We start from the raw sequence: 16,934 nt of genomic DNA, 5'->3' as shown, positions 1-16,934 counted from the left end.
CTGACTAGGCAAGATTTAGCACCTCGAGAATCAATATTTGAATGAGTCTTCTGCCTTCCCAGTCTCAGTTGCTCTGGTGCCCTCTATCAAGGTCTCTCTGCTTTATACTCACTCTCGTTTTTCTGGCCTCTCCATTACTTCTGTTCCTTTCTCTTCTCATATGGTTTTTTTCAGCTTCTTCAAAAAGTCAGGTTTCATCAGCTGCTTTGTCTCCCTCAACCTTCCAAGGAGTTTCCCATCCTCCCATCTCTATCTTCATGGAGACTACACGCTTCTTGATGAAGGTCAAGGCTATTCAGGTAAGCATAGAATAATTTTAAAAAAAGACATTTTCAGTAAATTAGTTATTTCATTCATAGGCTGTCTTTTAAAGTTCCTCCTGTGTGTGACCCACAAGTAGGAACACTCTTAGGATCATTTCCTGGACCCAAGAGCAGATGCATCAACGTATTTCTTGTATGTAATATTACTCATCAGGGCTGGCTGTGAAAGCAAATCAGAGCAAATCTGACCCTCAGGGGTTGAAGAACGATGATATTAGACTGTTTGTGCCAGGTCTGGCTGGGTATCTTCATATAATGTGAGCTCTAACAAAAATCATTGAATTTGCAAAGTTTGTTTTGTTTTTAGGAAGATGGATGGGAAAGGAGGGGATAAAGTAGTCCTCCAGTGAATAAAACATATCAACCTACTGTAGTAGATGTTATCAGACATACCCACTTAAAAGTCCAGAGTTGTGGGTCTGGAACTTGGAAAAAATAAACCTTTAAACTATTCTGAGGCTTCTTGAAACTGTGCCTCCCCTTTATAGGACAATGGAGTTGACTTCATGCTTCACACTCTTGGATCTTGGATCTGGTCTTCCAGACAGATCTCTGTGACAGATAGTTCCATTCCCCAGTCATTCTGGCATTGTGGCTGGGGTCAGAATTTGTCACTTAGGAATGCTGGTTTCTAGTTCCTAGGATTGTCAGTCTAGAGCAGGAAAGGACCTCCTTTTCCAGATGAGAAGTTGTCATGTGTCCAAGGTTACCCAGGTAGCCAGTGGCAGGGTGGAAATTCAAACTCAAGTCTGGTGACTCCAAGGTCAGTGCTTTTCCTAAGGCACCAAAGTGTCTTCCAGTTCAGGACCTCTGTAATGTATTATTAGGGAAATACTGGATGTTGTAGGCACACCGCAATCTCTTTGAAGTTGAGGATAACCATGTCTTCTTGGTCTGCTCAGAGATGGACAGTCTCCTGGGCTAGAGGAACTATGGGTCGGACTCAGGGTAATGTTTCTAACATTCCAACATTGTTTTTTCATTCTTTTCAGTATGTCCACAGGGTGCTTGCACATGAATTGCTGTACCCCCAAGGAGGCCCAAGCTGTGAATATTACTTGGTCCTGGCAGAGACACACCTTCTTAAGAAGGATTTCCCCAAGGCAGAAGAGTACCTCCAAGCAGCTGTACAGATGGATTACATGGTATTTATCTTTACTAGGACCTCTTGTGTTCTGTTCAAGAAAAAATAAGGGATTCCTAGCTGTGTGACCCTGGGCAAGCCACTTCACCCCCATAACCTAGCCCTTACTACTACACAATAGAGGCTAAGATAGAAAATAAGGATTTAAAAAAAAGAAAAGATAAGATAGGAGAAGGAAGATAGGTTTAGCAATACTCACTGATGGTTGGTGTGTTCTCGTGTGCCACTAAGTAAACCTTTTTAACCACAGGCTGGACAGAACAGAGGAATAAGGGTCACCAATTTTGCTGATAACTTTGAATACAGACATTAGCCTTATTCCAAGTGCTCCCATTTGCAAGCTTGCTCAGAGGCTACTGTTCTTGCTTTCTAGAACCCTAATGTCTGGGGTTTGAAGGGACACTTGTACTTTCTGAACGGAAATCATGCTGAAGCCAAGGAATGCTACGAACGAACTGTTAGTTTTGTAGTAGATGCTGCTGAAATGCACTTCATCTATCTGCGACTGGGATCCATATATCTGGAAGACGGAGAGGTGAGAAATCTAGTAGATACTAGACCTTGTCACTTGGGACTGAGTTTCTTCCTGCAGTAGTGGCTATAAGAAAATTATAGTCTTACATTATAATTTGTGAAATAATTATGCATTTTTAATAAGGCAAATAAAATTGTGATGGAAAAACTGTTTCCTTCTGGACAGTCTAGTGTGGTTGGCTGGTAGTGTGGTGGCCAGCCTTGAAGCTAGGAGCACCTGTGTTCAAGTCCCTCCTCTGATGTTTTCTATATATTGTAAAAATGGAGATTTGAACCCCAGACTTCAATCCCCAGAAGTCCTTGCTAGCTCCCAGAATTCTCTCTAATCTCCCTGAGTGCGAGATCATAAATTATTATTTAAACTAACTTCTCCTACTTCAGGCTCTCCCTCTTGGCTTTCGCTTCTAGGGACACGTGCCTCCCAAGATGTAGTCAGTGAAATTGAATGGGCCTTTCAGCCCTCCTAGCCATGGGCTTTCTATATTCGTATTTTCTTTATTTTTTTAATTTTTAATAAACCTCATAAAAATACAATACTTTTAGCAGAGAAACTAATTTTAACTGTTACAATATGTGACCTTGGGCAAGTAACTTTCAAAGATTGAGGCAGATCTCTAAAACTATAGATTGCAAGGAAGCTTCTCCATCTGTGAGTTCTCTGTACCATGAATCACAGGTTCAGACCCTGTCCAGATCTCTTATTCGTTGCCTCAGGACTGTAACACTAAGGGTTACGTTTTTGCAACTGCTTAACTCTTTTTGGTTCAAGATTTGTTTCTACAATAAGACACAGTTCTCCACAGCATTTTTAAGTAGAAAAAAGTAGGTTTATTATTATAATGCAAATATCCAGCAATTTAGCTTACAACAGAAAACACAAAAGGAATATACAGATAAGAGCAATACCAGCAATAATAAGATAGAAAAGAAAGATACATCACCAAATAGGGGAAACTCCAACACCTGAATATTCTAACTGTAAAAATTAAATTAGTTTTTCTACTAAAAGTATTATATTTTTATGAGGTTTATTAAAGATTATTAGAAATCAAGGAAATAAAAAAATACAAAATAAGAAAAGCACGTGCCTAGGGCTGATTAGTCCATTCACAATTCACTTACTACATCTTGCATGTCGAGTAGAGAGACGCGTGTGCTTAGAAGCGGAAGAAGAGAGAGCTTGGGAGGCAGAGAGCACTTTAAATACTAAATTGTGTTCTCGCACTCAGGTGAGGACTCAGGTGATATTATAGGGAATTCTGGGAAGTACCAAGGACTTCTGGGGATTGAAGTCTAGGGTTCCAATCTCCATTTTACATAGCTTGGAAGTCCTGGGATACAGCATTTTGGGGTCCCATTCAGGAAAGCACCAGGCAGAGCATCCTCTCCATGGGGGAGACTGCAAAAATCCACTTTCCAGAAGGGGATTATTATTGGCCTCAAACAAAGAAGGCTTTTTGCCTAACTGTTCTCAGAGTCCTGAGTTCCAAGAAACAGCTAGGCAAAATGTGTCTTAAAACTTAATCAAGAGTCATGAAGAAAACACATTCTGTAAAATAAGGGTTAATCTAAGAAAAATGCTTATCTTTAGACAGTCACAGACCTTGGGAAGCTGCTGAGACCTCTGGCCAAAGTCCAAAGCAAGTTTCTGCTGGTAAATATGAGGCCTACAATTAAAAAAAAAAGGAGAGGTTTATTAAAATTTTACTTTAACCCTTCAAGGACCTGCTATTTTCACTAAACTCCTCCTCAGGACAGCCTCCAAGGAAGTGACTCCTGGGACCACCGGCTCTTTTATTGATTTAATCCTCATTATAGCTATATCTCTACTATTTGGGACAAATTAGACTAAAAGTTGACAAAATGCACTGGAGAGGATCTATGAGGCTTCTGGCTATGAATAGGTATATCTAGGGAGCCTGACTAGTGGGTCTGTGCCAGATACACTTCTTGTTCTCATCTCCCATAAAGTACCAAAAAAAGAATTGTTCTTGATGGAGTTGTTACCCCCAGGAAGACTTTTCTAATCCTCTTTTCTTTGAAGGCATTTTGTGGAGAGTGTGAATTTTAAAACCATTCCACCCTACTCAGACTGTACTTTAGAAGATTTGATTTAGCTATTTCCTGATTTGTAACAATGGGGATACTTGGTCTAACAGAATCAGGTCTTGTGAACTCTACATTGCTCCACCCTACTTAGTTTAACAAAATCAGGAATGTCTGTACCCATACTCGAGGATTAAGTATCTAAGAAGATGGCCTTCAACAGACATGTGCAGAAACAGCTGACAAACCCCTAGGCTGTCCTAAGTCAAGCTAAGCTAACATTGGTACAGATGAGACACAGGAAAGTGATGTAAAAACATTTATATAGGGCATGTCACTTCCTCTCTTCACCCTCTTTTCCCAGAGAGGCAGCTCTGGCTGGCAGCATGCTAAGCGTTCTGACATCTTGGCATGGTGGCAGTTATTTGTCTAGGTTTTGGCGGTGAGTTTGTCCTTGAGCTAATTCAGGTTCAGGCATCTTGGCTGAGCCCTCTTGGAGTTCAGGCTGATTCCTTCCTCCTTTACTCTCCAAAACTTTATCTTCCTAGAGCCTCTAATCTTCCATGGGAGAAATCCTACACCCTATCTTTCTACCTTCTTCTTAATTTTTTTCCACTATATTAATTAAATCACCATATATTTCCAGCTGACTTGAATATTTTTTTATTTCGGATATCCATGGTGACCAATAATTAATATAGTTTAGGTCACAATGCTAAAATTATCCTTTACAGGGGATGGGGTACTCCTGGATTGAAGGCATGATTCAACTATGACCCCCAAACTGTTAGTAGATAAAGATGGCAGTGCTTTTGCAGAAATCTCTGGCTTCTTTGGAATTTTTGCCTGGTTCTTTGAGTATATTCCATCTGATTTTCTTACCAATCCCCTTGTGATAGCTAGCAGAATTGCAGAAGATGTAAATGAAGTCCAATAACTTACTTACACTGTTTTGGAGAGAAGTTAACTTACAGACTTTCATAGTTCCTGCTTGCAATATGAATTGCATGCTGTCCCATCTCTTTCTACAGAACGAAAAGGCAAAGAACACCTACCTGATGGCTTGTAAAAAATCACCTTCATGCCTCACTTGGCTGGGAGTGGGAATCGCCTGCTACCGGGTAAGAGAATTAAGTTTTGAGAGTGTTAAAAGTCGACTTTTCTTGTCTGAGTATTACTGAGGCATGAGTTGTTGTAACCACACAGCACGAATCTCACATCAACCTTTCCCATGGTGAAAAGCTTTCACTCAGCCTTGCTGAGGGGACCAGAGCTAAGTGGAACAGAATTGACTCTCCGGCTCAGGTCCAATGACTATAGCAACATACTTCCATGTGTTTCTGCTACCGAAGGCCAAGTTACCACCTTTGATCTGGCTGAGGCCTGGATTCTGGCTAGAAAGTCTTTGTTCCCTGTTTTGACCTTAGACTCTCTTTGCTTTCTTTGTAGAATACACTGTGAGAGGGAAAAGGAAAAGAAAAAAAAACCCATAAATGAAGGGAAAGGTTTTGTTCTTTTCCTAGAATGGCTTTTGGAAAGGACTTACAATGACATAAGAAAGTAACCCTTGGGGACAAGAATAGGCAGTTTTCAGATAAAGAAATCAAAACTATTAATAAGCACATGAAAAAAGTGTTCTAAAACCATTATAATCAGAGAGATGCAAATCAAAACAACTCTGAGGTATCACCTCACACCTAGCAGATTAGCTAATATGACAGCAAAGGAAAGTAATGAATGCTGGAGGGGATGTGGCAAAGTGAGGACATTAATTCATTGCTGGTGGAGTTGTGAATTGATCCAACCATTCTGGAGGGCAATTTGGAACTATGCCCAAAGGGCGATAAAAGACTGTCTGCCCTTTGACCCAGCCATAGCACTGCTGGGTCTGTACCCCAAAGAGATAATAAGGAAAAAGACTTGTACAAGAATATTCATAGCTATGCTCTTTGTGGTGGCCAAAAATTGGAAAATGAGGGGCTGCCCTTCGATTGGGGAATGGCTGAACAAATTGTGATATATGTTGGTGATGGAATACTATTGTGCAAAAAGGAATACTAAAGTGGAGGAATTCCATGGAGACTGGAACAATCTCCAGGAAGTGATGCAGAGCGAGAGGAGCAGAGCCAGGAGAACATTGTACACAGAGACTGAAACACTGGTACAATCAAATGTAATGGACTTCTCCATTAGTGGCAATGAAATGATCCTGAACAACTTAGGAGGGATTTATGAGAAAGAACACTATCCACATTCAGAGGAAGATCTGTGGGAGTAGACATAGGTGAAAAACAACTGTTTGACTACATGGGTGGAGGGGATATGATTGGCGATATAGACTCTAAAGTGTATAGACATCCTAGGGCAAACATCAGCAACATGGAAATGGGTTCTGATCAAGGACACATGTAAAACCCAATGGAATTGCAAGTCAGCTACGTGAAGGGGTGGGGGAGTGTGAATTTTAAAACTATTCCACCCTAATCAGACCATTCTTTAGAAGATGTGATTTAGCTATTTCCTGATCAGTAACAATGGAGATACTTGGAATAACAGAATCAGGTCTTGGAAACTGCATTCTCTACCCTTCTTAGTTTAAACAAGATTAAGAAGGTCTGCATCAAACTCAAAATTTAATTATCTGAGAAAATGGCCTTCAACAGACATGTGCAAAGAAAAGACATGTGCAAAAAAAAACCCTCTAGGCTGTCCTAAGTCAAGTTTGAGCTACCATTGGCACATGTGAGATGCAGGAAGTGAGGTAGAGAACAGCCTCTGGAGTTCTCATGACTTCCTGTGGAGAAGGCTAGAGTTCAAAACTTGGAGGAGCCCCGCAGACAGCTTTCCTTCAGATCAGTCATGTGAGTGATAAGGATTGACTCCTGTCTCTGCCTTGGCTCTCCTGGGCCTTAAACTCCCGCTTTGGCTCAGCCTGAGCTGAGTTAAACTCCTTTCCTTCTCTCCCCCTCTCTCTCTCCCTCTAATATTTTCTTCTTCCTGTTGTAATTAAATCACCATAAAATTTCCAGCTGAGTTTGGGTGTTTCATTAGGATTTTAAAAATAAATTCCTTGGCGACCAAATATAATTATTACATTCAGTCTCAACCATAATTTTAACCCTTACAGGAGGGGAGGGAAAGAATATGATTCTTGTAACCAAGGAATAATGTTCTAAATTGACTAATTAAATAAAAAAAAGAAAGAAAGTAACCCTTGGGGGCAACTGAGTGGCTTAGTGGATAGGGAGACAAGGCCTGGAGACAAGGGGTTTGGGGTTCAAATCTGGCCTCACATACTTCTTAGTTCTTCTGCTTTGGAACCAATACTTAGTATCAATTCTAAGACAGAAGATAAAGGTTTAAAATATACATGTCTTGATGGTCAAAAAAACACTGGGGAATAGGTGCTATTATTTCCCATTTTATAGTTGAGGAAACTGAGGCAGACAGAGGGGAAATGATTTGCCCGGAATCACACAATTTATAAATGTCTGAGGGTGGATTTGAACTTATGTTTTCTTGATTCTAAGCCCAACACTCTAACTAGTGAGCCACCTAATGGCCTCAGTAGACAGTAATATTCTTATATGTCATATTGACACTCACAACAAACATGGGAGATAAGTGGTATTACAGTTGAGGAAACTGAGGCAGCCAGAAGTGAGATGACTTGTTTAAGATCACACAACTATTAAGTCTCTGGATTTGAACTTAGGTCTTCTTGACTCTTTGTCCAGGGTTCTATCTATAGTGTTACCTAACCTTGGCCAGGGAAATTTGCACCTCTAACCCTGAAGAGTTGCTAATGTCTTCTAGTAATGTAATACATAATATGTTCTAGTAATATGCTCTGGTTTGTGATTTACCTCTTCTGGACATTTGTGCAAATTTTACAACCATAGAACTATTGACTGCTATCATCAGCTGAGCTGTAGCTTTTTGGACTCTTTTCTCCTTTCTATCTACTAATATGTAGTGGTTAGAAAGCCTCTCCCTGATAGGGGCAAGCTTTTAGTGTAATGCCTTGGGATGGGTGAGTTACTGCACCTAGCCAGTAAGTCAAAAGGCTATGATGAAGACTATGCCTTTTTTGCCACTAATTCAAAAAATTCTGAGACCTATACCCCCAAGATAAACTTTTAATGGCATGCTAATGAAGTTAGGGCATAAGATTTTAGCATTAAGATTTTATTAGCATTATTAGATTAGCATATCTACCAGTATCCAAAAATGCTTATTCTACATGGTTTACCTGAAGGGATGCTTCTTTACACCACCAAAAGCATTATCTTAAACTGCTCCAGTTGCTCATTGCCATTTGTAGGCATATTTTTAATATACCATAACTAACCCAACCATAAGATTAGCCAACCACTACTGTAATGTCATGTAATTGGTTTATAATCCTGTTCCCATGAAACTAATAGTCTTCAGAAATGCTGCTTTCACTGCACATTATTCTTTTGTGGAGTCAATGAAATCAGTCATGTTTTACCAGCATTAGTCATAGGCATTCATTACGCAAGGAATTCTCAAAGTGTGGCCTCTGGAACTGTATGTGTGTGGGGTGAGAGTAGGGGGTTCCCAAAACCCTTCCAAGTGTTTCATGAGGTATTGTTATTTGCCTGCTAAATATTCTTTTTTCCAACCATATATCTGTGTGAGACCAGATTTTCTTCATGTTTCATACCTCCCCCCCTCCCCCGCTAAAAAATGCAAGATTGAGTGTAAAAGCAGATATGGTAATCCAGCTGTCTACTAAAGCAACTAGGTGACTCAGTGGGTATTGGTATTGGGTATAGAACCAGGAATTCCTAAGCTCAAATCCAACTTAGAGATACTTATTGGTTGTGTGACCCTGAGTCACTTCACCTCTGTTTGCCTCAGTTTCCTCAACTATTGCCATGGGCAAGGTTCAGCCTCACTTGCGATTCCAAGAGTTCCCAACTGGTGACAAATGATCAGTCAACAAAAATAACAAATGGAAGACAGCTTAATCATTACAGCCATGGGATTGCTTTGCATCTGATAGCTGCTCTGCCATCCCCATGCTTAGTTTTTATTTTTATACCCATTTTCTTGGCACACAGACACATTACCTAACACACATGTTCAAAGAGAAATAATTGGAAAAGTGATACATTCATTAACTTTTAACAAATCACTTGATTAATATTCTATATTCTTATATTGTGATTACAGATAGTATACCAGATAAATGCTTTTGTCACAGGTGGCTTAATTTTCTCATTACCCTGTGAGAAGTTTTGAGTTTACAAACAATCAAGGAAAATTACTTATTACTTTTAACAAAAAGAAATAATTAATCAACAGTTCTTAAAAAACAATTCAACAATCATATAATTGAGGTTGAGGGGTACTGGGAACACAATTCAAATTTAGACTGGTCATTTCTCAAGGTTCTTTTCTAGGGAGTTCCTGAGTTACTGACTTGTGTAATCAAGTCACTGAGGCATATTGAAGCTTGATGTACTTGTACTTATTGTATGGGCCTCTATGATTGATTTGTGTGCTGGCTTCATGAGAATAGGTTTCTGTGAGTGGAAAAGTTTTGGGCTTGGCCTGTAGCTGTGGTTTTGCTGGGAATTATGTACCTAAGTAAAAGTTAACCCATGATAGTCTTTTGGGATAGGGTTTGAGGGTCTGATCTTTTAGTGATATTTTGGGGAATTAGGGTAGAGGTGTTTTGCTCTTGCATTATTTCTTTTGAGACTAGGGGGAATAATGATCATGTCACTTCAAAGGTAAGGGGCATGTAAAGGGGGACTGGGGTGGGCAACCAAATCTTGCCAAGGACCACTCTGTGGTCTCCTCAGCTACCATGTGTGACTCTGTCAAGGCGTCATGGCCTAATGGTTCCCAGCAAACTATGAAATGGGAATAATAAAATCACCTATCTCCAAAGGTTGTTGGAAGGCTTAAAAGAGAGAATATTTGAAAACTGCTTAGCATAATGCCTGATACATATAGATGCTATATAAATGATAACTATTATTACCATTGTCTTTCATTAAGTCAGACATTAAAGAAATCTGAGTATGTTGAATGCCACTCTTCATTAATAATTTACAAAATACCCTGTATACTAATAACTAATCAATTAATTGATGATAATGAGAGTATTAATAGTTTATCACCAGTTCCAATTTCTGGTAGTTTCTAATATAGTAGTTGCCAATAGATGTAAGATACAAAAAGAGATACAAAAACAAAAGCTATTTGGGGTCCTCAATGATTTTTAAGAGTGTAAAGGGGTCTTAGGACCAAAAAGTTTGAGAACCTCTGCCCTATGTCAGGGAAATCACAGTCCCTTTCCTTATCCATGTACTTTTATTTTTTTTAGGGAAAAATAAAACTGTCTGGCCTATTCTAGCATTTTACTAGAAGAGTATTTTCAGATTCACATTATAAAGAGAAACCTTAGGGGCAGCTAGATGGCATAGTGGATAGAGAGCCAGGCCTGGAATCAGGGGGATCTGGGTTCAAATGTGGCCTCAGACATGTGTGAAGGAAATTTACCCTCAGGGGGTAGGTATTATATAATTATCCCAAGACCCAAAGTTTAAGATCTTTTAAAGTAATTTTAGGAAAAGAAAATCACCAACACCCCAAACCAAGAAAGTGGACTGTCTGGAAAGGATGCCATAAGGATACCTACAGAAATCACACATGAGGGGCAGCTGGGTGGCTCAGTGGATTGAGAGCCAGGCTCAGAGATGGGAGGTCCTAGGTTCAAATCTGGCCTCAGACACTTCCTACCTGTGTGACCCTGCCAAATCACCTAACCCTGTTTGCCTAGCTCTTGCTCTTCTCTCTTAGAGGGTTAAAAAATAAAGAGAAAACTTAGAATTTGAACTGGACAAGTACAGTAGTTAGAAGGAAATTACTGAATTGTGTTTATAAGGAGCTTCGACATTAAGATGGCATAAAAGTGTGATGGTTTTTGCAATGCTGACTCTTAGCTCATGTTACCTTTTCTCTGTTAAGCTGGAGGAGCTCACAGAGGCAGAAGATGCCCTTTCTGAAGCCAATGCCATGAACAACTACAATGCTGAAGTGTGGGCCTATCTGACTCTGGTCTGTCTAAAAGTGAGTTTCCAGCTATCCACAAGACAAAGCTTCTTCCCAGTGAGGGATGGGAGGGGCCGGAGAATGAAAAAGGGCAGGATTGTTCTTGTAACTATTTCATTTTTGCAAACCAACAAAGATGTTCACTAGAGAGAAAGCCCCAGCTTTATCTTCTGAGAATTCCAGTATTCTTCTAAAGTGCTCCCCAATGGGCCAACTCCAGGGGGCTCAGATTACCAGGAGGTTCAGATAATGGTTGGGGTGGACACACGAGAGTGACCAAATCACACCCTACTGGGTTCAGTGTAAGAGATGGTGACTCCTTCAGCATCTTTCCATTTTGAAGTCACTAGTTTGCAACAAAATAAGATATGGAATACAGCCTATTGGCTTCATTAGATTCCTTATCAAGGACATCAGTAGGCATCACGATGCTTGAGTTCCAGGGAGTTTGGGATTTCTAACAAAGGAAATGAATGAGTAACTGAAATTTTCTCCTTGGGGATAAAACTCTTGAAAAGCCTGAATCCAACTGAGTCCCAGTCCTGTTTCTGCCACTTAATAGCTGCATCCTCTTGTTGATTTCCCTCTCTGCACTTCAGCTTCGGTAAAATAAGAGGGAGATGACTAATGGATGTGTAAGGGCTCTTCCAGCCATTTTTTGAATTCTACAATTTGTTCAAAGTGTTTTCTTAAACATTACTTTATCTTCACAACAACCCAGGTTTGTTTACAGGAATGTTCTGAATAAATTGTCCCTACCAGCACTATTTATCAGGGATCTCATTAACATCCTCATGGAACAATGTTTGTAACATTGTAGAGCTAATTGATTCTTTGTGGATTAATTGAGGAACCAATTAATGTCATTAGGACCCAGGAGAGCAAGGGCATCAATCAACTGGCCTTCCTGTGTCTTAAGGGTAACAAACTAATACTTCTTGCTACCCTAATCCCTGGGATTCCAATTTGACTTCTATGGAAGTGAAAGTCCCTTTTATCTAAACTGTTGTTCCCCACACTCTCCTCCTAGCTCAGCCCTACTATCTGGGACCCATATCCTCTCCTTCCACTGAACAGCTTCCCTGATAAGAGACCACATCCAAAGCTGCCTTTTCCAGTGAGGGCTGCTCATTCTCTTATGACTTCTAACAGACTGGACCAGCGGGAGCTGATGGCATAGCCCTTGGTCCCAATTACCACTTCCTCCCTCTGATGCCACACTCTGACTTCACCCTCTGTTTTACCCAGTACAGTCATATGTTGCTGGAATCTACCAGACTCAGGTCCCTATTGGAGGTATTTAGTATCTGACTCCCAGGTTTTCTCTCCTCCCCAAACTGCCTTTATACCCCTTATTGCAAACAATGAATGAATCCTGGCAACTGGTTGGTTACATGTATTTGAATTTGCATCATTTGAAGTTAAAAGTATATTAAATATAATCATTGGTTCTATCCCACTGGAAATATGCAACATGAATCTAAATGATAAAACCATTTGACAGGACTCATGATTCCCATTGATTGGGATGTAGCTGCACTTAAGTATTTAAATATTTTTGTTGCCTTCCACGTAATGAACCTTCTCAATTTTTGTGGCAGAAATGTTTACTCTATTTCCATCACTCACAAGGATGGGTCATATCTGAGATCTCACCATGATTCCTAACTGTGATGCTTCCATGACCTTGAAAACTCAAGAATCTTCCCTTTCTGATCATATCCTCTTCTCCTGCCATCTCTCTCTGTACTTCTAACCTTGGGCTATTGAACGCTCCTTGAAGAATTTGTTCTACCACACTGATCAGGTACACAACAGATACCTAATTTCTGATCTCAGTGAAGGCCTCCTACTATATATACACACATCATCTTTTATTTTTATTTTTGCCATTTTATTTTTCCCTGATGAACTCTGCATCATGCTTCCTGCCAGGATTGTTCTAAACCACCTTGTACTCAGACCCTTCTACTATCCTGCTCTCCTCTATTTTAGCAGCTAATCTCATTTTCTACTTGACAGAAAAGCTGTCAACTGTTATTCTGATTACCTATCTCAGTACTCCTCTGAAAATCCTTTCCTTTTTTGTTTCAGGTACCAAGGAAGAGATGTTGATTCTTCTCTTTAAACCATCTCTATCTCTTGAATTTGTCCCTTTGACCATTCCCTCCCTATTTCATTGTCAATCTCTCCTTATTTATTAGCTCCTTCCCTGTTGTTTACAAACACACTTGTCTCTCATTGCATTGATTTTCTTCATTCATATGAAATCATGAATCTTTTAAAATACTAAAGTATTTCTTATACACAATCCTCACTAGCTGCTTTTTTTGTTTTGTTTTTTAGGCTGGGAGGAGACTAGAAGCAGAACAGTCCTACAAATACACATTGAAGGTTTGGCTCTAATTCCCCTATTGGTTTGGCTCAGGATGGAAACCACATTGCCCCAAGGAGGGCTGGTTTAATTCAGGAAGAAATGGCTGCTGTTTTGTCAAGTTTTAACCGAGAATTATCACTGTGAAATGCCCTATTTTTTTTTAACATTGCATCTGCTTTTTTTCATGGGGCAGGTTTTGTAACATAGCTCCTTCACTAAGTGATTATGGGTATTTATTATCCATTTTCTCTATAATAGTATAATGAGCAGTGCTGGGTTCCCTCTCAGTCATGGGCTAGCTGGGTGATCTAGCACTTAAGTACCCTGAACCTTAGTTTACTAATATGTTCAGTAAGGAGCTGAGCTAAATTTCAGACCCTTCCTAGCCCAAAGAGTCTAAGGTTATCAAATTGGGACACTTCTCATTGGCCAGCAAATGGGGTTTATTGCTCCTTTGAGATCTTCGAATGGCATTACTTGGAAGATAGCAAGAAATTCCAAGAGCATGCAGTCCTAATGAGAAATGTGAAATGTGGGGTCCTGAGTGGTTTGAGATTTTAGTAAAACATTGCCAACTTAATCTAAGTACAGCCTCTCCATTTTAATGCAGCTGAAGCTGGGCAACGAGGATTTGCTCAAGGAGATCCACAGAGTGCAAGAGATGGTTGGCTTTGGGGACCCTTCCTTCTGACCGCCTTCCAGAAGGAGCTTCTTTTGTCTGACTATAGGGAAGAGACCTCCCAAGCCTCTGAATCCTGGAGTCGGACTAATTCCGCAGCTGGAGAACAAGACAACCTGCCCCAGAAACCGGTCCATTTTGGCAGGCTCTTTGGTTTTGTTTATTCTTCTTGTTGTTTGTTGAATGTTTCTTTTCTTTACTGCTGTTATTCAATAAGGATAATAAAAGACAAAAAAGAGATATGAAGGCCATCTAGGCACTGGTGAGAGGACAAAGAGAGTAGGAGTGTCAGAATGAGAGGCAGCGCCCTCTAGTGGAGAGTCAGACCTGGGTGGGGTGAGATGAGGTGGGAGTGGCACTACCAGAATTTCTAGGGTGACCCTGAAAGGCAGTATCGTCCCGTGGAGAGAGCCCTAGGCCAGTCCTCAGAGCTGGGTTCTGCTCGGAGGCCTGCTCTTCACTGTGTAATCCTGAGCGAGTTCTTTCATCATTGAACCTGTTTCCATAACTGCAAGAGAGGATTCGCTTAAAAAATGACTTTAAGGTCTTCCAAGTCTAAAATGCATGATTTGATTGCAGAGAATCCTCTTAAGACAGAGCAGTGAGTGGCAAAGCAAGGTAATGCCACACCACTATTCAGGCTTACTAATGGCAGGATGTGATGTAGAGGCATCATTTTATAGTGAAGCAAGAGTCCCTTGTGTAGGTAGATTCCAGAGATCTGCCCCTGAGGAAGAGCAGAGAAGCACCGCACTGGCTGATTTCTCCTAACCCGAGGGGTCCACCCGGAGTCGTAGACAAAGCTGCCACCACCTCCTGTGGCTGTAGTCCTGGGCTCTCCATGGCCTGTTGCTAAAGAAGAAAGTAGACGTGTCGCCATGCCCGTCTCCTCCTAGACCCGTCTCCTCAGGGATCCTCCTATAGCTATATTGCCTTTCACAGCACACACCTCCTCTCCCTTAGTCGTCTCATCAGCTCTTCTAGGTTGATTTTTTATCTCTATGTGGATGACTGCGGTCTTCAGAGCATCAGGTTCCGCTCACAACTGCTGAATGGACAGTTTGAACCCTACGCCTCAGAGACAGCTCAAGCTCCTGGTTCCTCCAGCCTTCCCCTCCTCTGAACTTTCTTTTTACTGGCCCAAACAGCCTCCAGCAACAGGCTTCTCCTCCCTGCCACTCCCCCTTCCTCCCAGCTGCTGAGAGGATCTCTCCAAAGCTCAGGCTTGGGGTCTGAATGAACCCAAGTGGCTTCAAATAGGAAGTCCTCCAGCATTTAAAATCCTTCACATCCTGGCTCCTTCCTGCCTTTCCCATTTCTGACCCTTATATTCTTCTCCTTATGATGACTGTTCTTGAGCGTCTTCAAACTTCCTCACCCCCACCTCTCGGAATCCCCGATTTCTTTCATGCCTGGGTTCAAATCTCACTTTCTGCAGGCCTTTCCAGTTATTCCAGATGCTAGATCCTTTCCCTCTACAGTATGGCCTGTTATATGTACCCAGTTATTTCCATGTTGCCTTCCTCTCCAAAATACTGGCTCTTTGGGATCAGGAAATGTTTCATCCTTTCTCTGCATTACCCTTCCCTTAGCAGTGTATGTGGCTGTAGCTGTAGCTTCAAAAATAGGTTTGATTACTTGCCTTATCTCGACTCCCTCTTTAAAAAACAAACAAAAAACATGTTTATTTTCCATCTTAGAATCAATACTATGTATTGGTGTCAAGGCAGAAGAGCAGTCAGGGCTAGGTGATGGGCATTAAGTGACTTGTCCAGGGACAGACAGAGAGGAAGTATCTGGGGTTAGATTTGAACCCAGGCCCTCCCATTCTCCCGGCCTGACTCTCTGAGCTGCCCCCAGCCCTGTTTCATCACTTGCTTCCCTTCAATCTGGTTTCTAATCTCTCATGAAGAACCGCCCTTTCTAGCCTTACCAGCGACAGCTTAATTGCCAGATCTGACTCTGCTCAAGCCTTACCCTCCTTTGGCCCTCTCTAGCCTCCTCTCTGGGTTTTCCCCGTCGCTGTGGCTCTTCCTCCACTGTCTGGTCTGTCCTTGGCCTGATCATCATCTGTATAAACCCCGCGACCGTGGCTCTAACTCAGGGCTGGGACTTGTCCTCTTCTCTCTACACTGTCACTGGGTGCTGCCATCAGCTCCCAGACCCACGCTGGCCGGAGACTCCCCAGGGCAGCCTCCAACCCAGCCTGTCCAGAACAGAGCTCCCTCCCCTCCCCCACGGCGAGTGGCACGTTCCCAGCCCGGCTTCTCTGGGCTCTCCGCCGCTCATCACTCTCACCTGGGCGATATGTCACTTTATTGGTGTCTCCTGGCCTCCCCAGCCCCTTCTCCACAAGGCTGCTAAGGGATTTTCTTAAAGGTCCCACTCTCCTGCGGCATCAATTCCAAGGCTCTTCCTGCCTTTCAGGACCAAATATAAATATTACCAGCACTTTGCATTGAGCCTGACCCGTTATAAGTGCTTAGTACATGCTTTATGTAGCTCTAAGAGTAGCATTTGTAGAAAGCTTTACAAATCGTATAGGATCCGAGCCTCTCAACAAACCTATTACGCTATTATTCCCATTTCAAGGATCAGGAAAACTGAGGCAGAGAGCAGGTAAATGACTGGCCCAGGGTCACACAGCCTCTAGAGGCTGGATTTGAACTCAACTCCTAGACCACAAGTCTACTATGCCATCACTATACCTCCTGTTTCTACATATGAAAGGAGCCAAAG

General features: G+C 41.5%; 2 protein-coding genes across 6 annotated transcripts in view; one reads left to right on the top strand and one right to left on the bottom strand.

Moving 5' to 3' along the window:
* Positions 1-14,435, top strand: part of CFAP70 (cilia and flagella associated protein 70) — an 85,718-nt gene extending 71,283 nt beyond the window's left edge. For all 5 annotated transcript variants that reach the window (XM_016428168.2, XM_016428169.2, XM_016428170.2 and 2 more), the window contains exons 22-28: positions 175-299; positions 1,316-1,468; positions 1,841-2,002; positions 5,079-5,168; positions 11,056-11,157; positions 13,486-13,533; positions 14,127-14,435. In XM_016428168.2, coding sequence (XP_016283654.2) covers positions 175-299; positions 1,316-1,468; positions 1,841-2,002; positions 5,079-5,168; positions 11,056-11,157; positions 13,486-13,533; positions 14,127-14,207 — 761 coding nt within the window. In that variant the 3' untranslated portion in view covers positions 14,208-14,435. The remainder of the gene's footprint in view (positions 1-174; positions 300-1,315; positions 1,469-1,840; positions 2,003-5,078; positions 5,169-11,055; positions 11,158-13,485; positions 13,534-14,126) is intronic.
* FAM149B1 (family with sequence similarity 149 member B1) overlaps positions 1-16,934 on the bottom strand; it is a 205,297-nt gene that overhangs the window by 119,534 nt on the left and 68,829 nt on the right. The gene's annotated exons all lie outside the window — the stretch shown is intronic.

The sequence above is a fragment of the Monodelphis domestica genome, chromosome 1, assembly GCF_027887165.1.
Source record: "Monodelphis domestica isolate mMonDom1 chromosome 1, mMonDom1.pri, whole genome shotgun sequence".
NCBI classification, from domain to species: Eukaryota; Metazoa; Chordata; class Mammalia; order Didelphimorphia; family Didelphidae; genus Monodelphis; species Monodelphis domestica.
Note: the sequence above shows the minus strand (reverse complement) of the source record. Positions and strands in the feature narration are given on the sequence as shown.